The sequence below is a fragment of the Mesitornis unicolor genome, unplaced genomic scaffold, assembly GCF_000695765.1.
Source record: "Mesitornis unicolor isolate BGI_N332 unplaced genomic scaffold, ASM69576v1 scaffold2313, whole genome shotgun sequence".
NCBI lineage: Eukaryota > Metazoa > Chordata > Aves > Mesitornithiformes > Mesitornithidae > Mesitornis > Mesitornis unicolor.
Window position 1 is genome coordinate 10729 of NW_010172387.1, and position 8151 is coordinate 18879.

At 40.8% G+C, this 8151-nt stretch overlaps 1 protein-coding gene across 1 annotated transcript in view; it reads left to right on the top strand.

Annotated features, from left to right (window-relative positions):
- Positions 1-788: 788 nt before the first annotated feature.
- LOC104537461 (platelet-derived growth factor C-like) overlaps positions 789-8151 on the top strand; it is a gene marked incomplete at both ends in the record, with an annotated part of 19493 nt that continues 12130 nt past the window's right edge. Inside the window, one exon of the mRNA XM_010180355.1 lies at positions 789-984. Coding sequence (XP_010178657.1) covers positions 789-984 — 196 coding nt within the window. The remainder of the gene's footprint in view (positions 985-8151) is intronic.

Here is an 8151-nt window from a genome sequence, read left to right on the forward strand (position 1 = left end):
AGTTGTTGTGGCCCTGAAAGCCACGGCTGCTGCTCACCATAGGACTTCTTTCCTTTTGGTAGCTCCTCAAAGTTATGAGTTCATAACCTAAAGAGGTCTCTTCAGTAGCTTCAGTGTAACTGTGTGCTTTAAAAATAAGTGTAGTTGGCTTATTTCTTCTGAATTCCTTTGCTGCCACATTGTAAAACATTTATTTAATTTTACATGTGTTTAGTCTAACAGAGCAATGAAGAGTTTTAAGGAATACCCTTGATTGAGCCTCATCAGTAAATGTCTAATTTCTTACACTTGATGCCTTTCCCAAGGTCCCCAGACGTGTCCCAGTTTCATTCCTGTGTTGGGATAACTTTGCCTGGTGCAGCCCTCAGGAAGGAGGCAGCCATCTTGAAATCCTTACCGCTATATTAAATACACGTAGGACAGTCTCTATTAACAAGAGATGAGTTTAAATCATCAACCTCTGGGCAATCTCCAGTAAGAAAGCACTGAAACCATCAGCAGGCTGCATGGTGTAGTCTTTTGGGTTGTTTGGCTTCTGTGAAGAGTCCCGTCTTGCATTGAAGGCCACGTCTTGCAGTCACATTTCTCTTATCTCTACTTGAACTTCTCTTCTGCTTTCTGAGCAGCAGTTGTAGCTTGGGTTTGAATAACCTACATGGATTTTCCAAGCAGAAATTCCTTGCGAGCTGAAGAAAAGCAAACAAAAGTGTCTTTATCTGTGCATACTGTACAACCACTATAGGGAAATAAATGAGTACTGATGCATCTGTTTTCTGTCTTTACTACAGGCGTGCAGGATCCTCAGCATGAGAAGATAATTACTGTGACTACTAATGGAAGTATTCACAGCCCCAAGTTTCCACACACATACCCACGCAATACTGTCCTAGTGTGGAGATTAGTAGCCGTAGACGAAAATGTATGGATACAGCTTACTTTTGATGAAAGATTTGGGCTTGAGGACCCAGAAGATGACATTTGCAAGTAAGTTACTTTTCCTTTAACTTAGAAAAATCTGAAGAGAAGTACGGGGGATAGAACAAAAGTGTTGCTTGAGTTTTGGAAAAAACGTGATACCCGCATGTCAATATATTTATAAAATGCATCTTTCAAAGTATTAGCTGATGATTTACTTTTGCAGTGCTGGAGAAGGATTTCATGCTTGAAAGGTTTGAGGTCTCCACCAGTTTTCCTTCTGCATTCAGTATCAGGGCCACAGATACGAAATGATACAAAAATGTGAAATATTTAATCTCTCTCTCAAATGAAAGTTTTGACATCTGGGAAAATACTCTTCACAGAATGTTAGAGGAATGAATGTCTAATTTTTACAGAGAAAATTTGGGTAAGCGAGTTACCTGAGGTGGAATTCAGGTCACGACACCAAGTCCAACATCCTTGTCCAAAAATCCTCACACTACGTCATTATATTTTAATGGCCTTTAATGGTCAAGTTCTCAGTTTTCTATGAAAAACAGCACTTGCAGTGTTGCATTAATTGACATTTCTCAATGGTATTGGTTTTTGTCCTGACTTCAGTAAGTGTTCTGTTTGCTCAATCACTGGCACAGGTTTCTGTGGGACCTGAGCAATCTCTATTTCCTTCCTATGATTTGCAGCTGAAGGCTCCATAGCTTGGGGTAGAAAACACCGTGATACAACAGGCATCAGGATGGGTGCAGTTCTGAACCAAGCCATTTGATTGCTCATGTTTGGGAAATTTTGGGAGGCAGCAGGGGCTGACATTGTATGTGCTTCCTGTGGGTGGGTGAAGGCAGGAGAGATCCCAAACTCCTGCAGCCCAGATCTGTCTGCCATCGTAGCAACACATCATAAAAACCCCAAAGTGCGAATAGTGGTGCGTTGTCTGAACTCTTTTTTCAGTAAATTGAGTAACAGATAAAATAAGATGTTTGAATGGCCGATCCTCCTTTGATGTGTTCCTGGAGAGGTATTTCACACAAGAGTTTTCTTTCCAATGAGGTTTTTAGTTTCTGGTTTGTTTTGCTGTTTGGGGTTTTATGTTTGAGTGCCTCATACACACATTTGATGTGATTCTTGCTTTCAGTTTTTTCCTGGTTAAGTGCTATCTGGTTGGTTTTATATTTTCTATCAGCTTTGGATAACAAATTTGAATTTTTTGAGTTTGAATTAGCACTTATCCTTAATTTTGGGAGCGGAGGTTCGTAACAGATGGACCGATATCTTTCTGTTATGATTCTGAAGGGTGTAATTGTCAAGGCTGTGTCAAGTATAATTAAAGTACAAAGTACTATAAACATATGTTTGCTCAGATGAGTGCACTCCCTTTGCACAAAAATTCTTTTCTTTAAATGAAAACTTAGCTTGCTTTTTCTTTTCTTTGCATATGGCAGAGTGAAGTGGCAAGTGAAAGAAAATCCAGGTAGGGTGACTCATTCGTCCACTTGCAAAGAAAAAAGTAAGATAAGTTAAAATATTTTTAATATTATAACTTGAATAGTTTAATGGGAGTACATTTATTTTAAGTAAACAGTGTGCTGAATACAAAAGCACTGGTCAAATTAAGAAAGAGTAATAAGTCACTCATAATCTTCACTCGGTCGTAATCTTATCGTGCTCGTGTTTGTGCAGGGATAGCAGGCGGTTGTATGGTTGCAATTCCTGATATGTGCACTTTTGAGAACGGATTGGGCTTTTTGGCTCAGGAGATATGACCCTCTGAGTTATACGGTTGTTTTTAACCAAAGAAAAAACATATCTAGGGTTCCTATGAGATGTGAATTCAGTTTCAGACTCAGTAAAGGAAGAGAAAGCGTACCTCGTTTGATGTGAAGGGAGTGTAAATAATTTACGAGTTGAGGAAATAACTAAAACACAGGGAGTTTAACTATGGAAAACAATTCTACGCAGGCCAAGTAACTTACCAATTATCAGGGTAATATCTCCTTATAAGCAATGTTTTGCATTTCTCATCTCCTATAGTTTCTAATGAAATTATTTCATCTTTTTTCCAGTACCTTCTGTAGTAAAGCTAAGGGTTTCTATTGACTGCATCCCATGCTGTTTCTTACTCCACTGCTTTTCTGCCTTCTTGAACCACGCAAATCATTTTGTTGCTGTAGAGTACTCAACAGTTTCCCCAAAGGCAAGTTTTTATGACAGAGAACAGAACAAAATATGACATGAAATTTAATGTGTTATAACTCTATTCCTTACAGTGACCTGATCCTTTAGTTCTGACCTACGACTGAGACCGGGCAAAACCTGCAGCCCAGTAACGTTAGACTTCCTATGCAATGGTGTCTGGTTTGTACCAGGGTATCTTCCTCCCCCTTCTGCAGTGCATGAGAGGACCTCATCAGTTACCTGCAGTGGTCACTGCCACCGTTTTCAGTACCTCCACCTGCTACTTAAGTGTGACTTAAGTGCATGCCAGGGCTTTCTCCATCATTGCTGCAGGCTGTAACGCGCTGTGCTGTCTGAGCCAATGAGACAGTATGCTGGAGTATATGAGTTTAAGATAATCAGCAGCTTTTAAATCTCATAGTAATTCCAGTACTGCTTATATGTGGTAAAAAAATATAAACCAAAAACATATCCAGCTATCCTAAGATTTCTTTGCTTAATGTAGTTCTGTAACAGGAAAACAGGGGTAGTGGTGAATAAGAAATGTCCTAGATGTATCGTGAAGCTGTGGAGTGTTCTTGCCTGTACTCTCCAAAGTCAGTTCTGACATTTCAGGCTATCCTGTGACGTCTTTTCATCTAAAACTAGTATTGCATTTTACAGCTACATTGAAGGTACCAATCTAGACTCCACTTTAAATACTTTCCTGAATCCCAATAAGAGTGATCCTGCATGGCTTTTTCCCCCACTGTTTTTACTTGCAGTTCAACTGACGGTATTTTCCTGCTCTGGCAGGGGTTGGACTGGATGATCTTTTGAGGTCCCTTTCAACTCCTAATATTCTGTGATGCTGTGACTAAGGTAGACCATTTGCATTACAGCAAATTTTATGTTTGTGACCACCCATCCTGAGCCAGCCTCACCTGGGAACAACATTAACAGACTTAGTCCTAGTTGTTGTGCTAATTCTCACCAGTCTTTAAGCATGACTGCTGTGTCTTGGAAACAAAGTTTAAATCACAGCTTTTTTTAGATAAACTTCAGATATTTTGCCTGTATTTCTCCAGGTGATTTTTGGCATAATTTTTGTCCTGGTTTTACCATTGTGATGTGCTTGAAATTTCTGTAGTTCGTCTCTGCATTGCTTAAAATACAGCTACTGATTTTCTTAGCAATAGTTCCACTTCTGCACTGGCATCTCCTGGCTGTGTTGTGCAGTCCTGTTCAGGTGATCGAACTGGCAGTGACTTTTCCTTACATAAGGGAATTTGTAGCTGACAGAGGCACAGTGGATTTAGTACGCCCACCCTTTTTGATGAGGAAAAGGTCGTTATTTTCATGGTGCTAGCCCCTCAATGCTGTTTTAATCATGAGGCGATTACACTGCTGTGCCTGACAGCTCCCATCATCAGGGAGGTGCCATAACTCTCCTTGACCAGGAGGGGACTGATTTTTGCCCAGTTGTCGCTTGTTGTCCCAAATTCTTGCTTTTCTTACCCCTTGTTCATTGCTGTTCATCTTGGTGGTGGCTGCAATGGTGCTAACCCCTCAATGCTGTTTTAATCATGAGACGCTGCTGTGCCTGACAGCTCCCATCATCAGGGAGGTGCCATAACTCTCCTTGACCAGGAGGGGACTGATTTTTGCCCAGTTGTCGCTTGTTGTCCCAAATTCTTGCTTTTCTTACCCCTTGTTCATTGCTGTTCATCTTGGTGGTGGCTGCAGCTGCTCTTTCCAATCCTCAGGTGACTGCAGTCTGTTTGACGTTTATTCTCTGTAAGAAAACACAGAAATGTGTCACCAATCCAAAGTGCAGTTGCTGCAGACAGGGTGATAAGGATAAAATACATGAGTAAAAGAATACAGAACCCCCACCTATAGTTGAATAGTAGATGCCATTTGACCATCATCTTCATTTTAGGGTAGATACCCTAGACTCATTTCCAACTCTCTTTGGTCCTCTAATAATCTGAACTGTAGTCTTGTTTGTGGGTTTTGGGGGGGTTTGCTTGGAAGGGACGCTTCTAGCAGCTGCATGTGTGAATCTGTTCATACAGCATTTACCTACAGTGTTTTGGAAGAATCCCCAAAGCTTGTCTAGTTAATATGTGCAAAATGTAGAACTTTCGCCTGAAGAAAATTCGTTGAGCTGAAGGCAGCTGTCAGTGCTAACGCGGGATGAAATCTATGTGAGTAGTACTGTTGCTTTATTTTCCTGTTCACATCAAATTAAATACCTAATATTGGGTATGTTCTTGCTCTGAGGGATCTCCGGATGTTGTTTTAAGACACAGAGGCACATGCATTAAATTACTTACCTCTTTTTTCCCCAATGTTTCAGTAAGTCACTTGCCTTCGCCTCAGACTTGGTGCGATCAAATTGTGCCCAAGCTCTTCCCTTCCACTCAGGGAATATTGAGCTTCTGTGGTAGAAACCATGATCCACCTTGCTTCAACAGTCTTACGTGTTCCTAGTGTGTGTGTCGTTAGGAAATGGTTGAAAGGGGGTAACAAATGAGAAGATTTGGCTCAGTCTGACAAGACTGAAACAAGAGCATTAAGAAACAACACACAAGCATTGTCTTCAGTGGCTATGAAGAAGGTAAATATTTGCTTAGCTGTCCTTTTTTGACATAAATGGTGTTAAATGCGTGCTATGCAGTGATAAGTTGTGGTGAACGCAATGAAAAGGCTAAACATTTTGTTACGTAGTTTTCATAGAGACCTTTCTGTGTAATACAAGACAAGAGTAACTTACACCACGTGCCGTTTCCTTTCTTCTGTTACTACAAACCTGTACCTCTGGCATGTGGAGTACAATATGGACATCTATTAACTGCTTCTTCCGTTACTACAAACCTGTACCTCTGGTATGTGGAGTACAATATGGACATCTATTAACTGCATAACTGCAACTACCGAGTGCCTCAGTGAAAAAGAGGACGGATATTTTGCTTTTGCTTGGGCCCTTGTGACCCCGAGTGCTTCAGTGAAAAAGAGGATGGATATTTTGCTTTTGCTTGGGCCCTTGTGACAGAAGCACGTTATGGTATCAACAGGGTGCTTGCCTGGAAGAATTAGTTCAGCATCTTTTTCTTCTAGAAAAAGCATCTTCAGCATCTTTCTTCTACAAAAAGCTGCTTCTCCCCCTCGCTCCTCCACCCAGGGGAAAAAAAGACTGTTTGTTTTGCCTCGAGTGCACTGTAGAGGCAATATTGATGTGTGCGTGGAAGAACTTACTGATATCAAGCATAGATTTAGAAAAAAATGTCGCTCTTCGCATAAAGCACGATTAATTCTGGGGCTTTTGAGGGCAGTGTGCTCCTTATCAAGGTCTAGTTCCCAAGAAATTTTTTTTCTGGACAAATGATGGGCTGCTGTTTCTGCCAGACAGCCTTAATGCTTCTGGTGGGCTGTGATTACAGAGGGGGAAGTTATCTCTTGGGTAAGTGCAAAGTTCAAGTTGGCTTTGAGTAACTGGAAAAGACCTTTAAATGAACTCCCTGTTTCAAGAGAAACTGGTACAGGCAGTGTCCATGGTGGCTCACGTCACCAAGCAGCTGGGATTTGTGCTGCTTTTGCTGTATTTTAAATTTTTAATTTTAACTTTCCCTCGCCCCCTCTTCTGAAGCTGCAGGGGTTCAGAAAAGTGAGGAGTCCTCCAAAATTTCTGAGGCTGCAATTTGGGAAAATACCCAATCAACACCAAAACCCACGGACTCTGAGAACAGAGGTGATTGTTACAGTGAAGATCAGTCCTTAAAGCTCTTTTGATGCAGCTCTTGCCTTCCAATTCCAATGTGTCCAATTTTAGCCATCCGGTTTTTGTGAGATGTTACATATGGGTGGGCTGGGCTCTATTTAGGTATCTCTTTAGGTGACTCCCCATATCAATGATTCTTAAATATCTTTTTCATCACTGACTGTAACTTCTTCAGCAAAAGTGAAGTGATTCTGAAGTTAGAAGTTGTTAAAGCTCTGTTCTGTGGGTCAGATCCATTTCAATAACATTGACTCCCTTAATATCTGGAATCATAAGAAGCATATGAACTCTTACTCCTCAATACATAATTGCTTTTTTATGTTTCTTTTTTCCCCAACACATAAATTACTCGTTAATCATTTTTATTCAAAGTCTGAAAGGGTGTCATATAATTTAAATGGCTGGGATGGGTTCTAGCATTCAAGTGCCTTAGATTAATTGAAATACTGATAGGAAACAATTATTATTAAGTAGCTCATTTAAGCAGAAGTCCTTGGTAGCAAAATCGATGTTATACCGGTAACAGGAAGGTGGCATTTTAGAAGCAACATGTAGAAAATGCCATAAAACTTGCATTAAGGCAGCTGGTGGAGTGATTTCTACTGGGGTTTTTGGGGTTGATTTTTTTACATTTTTGATTTGCAGTCACTCAGTGTATTTGTAAGGAAGCTGAACAGTGGTACCAGTTCAGGAGAAGTTTAAGTGCTGAATGGATTTAAATGGAGCATGAGGGTGGAGGATGGGGATCAGAGTTTTTGAGAATATAGATTAATTTAGTAGCAGAGTCCTTTGGTTGTCTATGAATTGTTGTTTTACATATAAAGAAAAGTGATTAATAACTACAAAGGTTATTTCTTTCATGTAAGTTCAGTTGTAACAATATTATTTCAGTTTAATGAATGCAGAAGAGCGTAATAGACTCACAGAATGTATTGGGTTGGAAGGGACCTTTAAAGCTCGTCCAGTCCAACCCCTGCAGTGAGCAGGGACATTGGTACCAGATCAGGTTGCTCACAGCCCCATCAAGCCTGACCTTGAATATCTCCAGGGATGGGGCCTGCACCACCTCTCTGGGCAACCTGTGCCACTGATCTGCCACCCTCATGGTGAAGAACTTTTTCCTAATATCCAGCCTAAATCTGCCCTTTTCTAGTTTAAAAACATTACCCCTTGTGCTACTGCTCCATGCACCTTTCAGGTATTGGAAGGTTGCTATAAGGTCCCCCCGGAGCCTTCTCTTCTCCAGGTTGAACAACCCCAACTCTCTCAGCCTGTCTTCA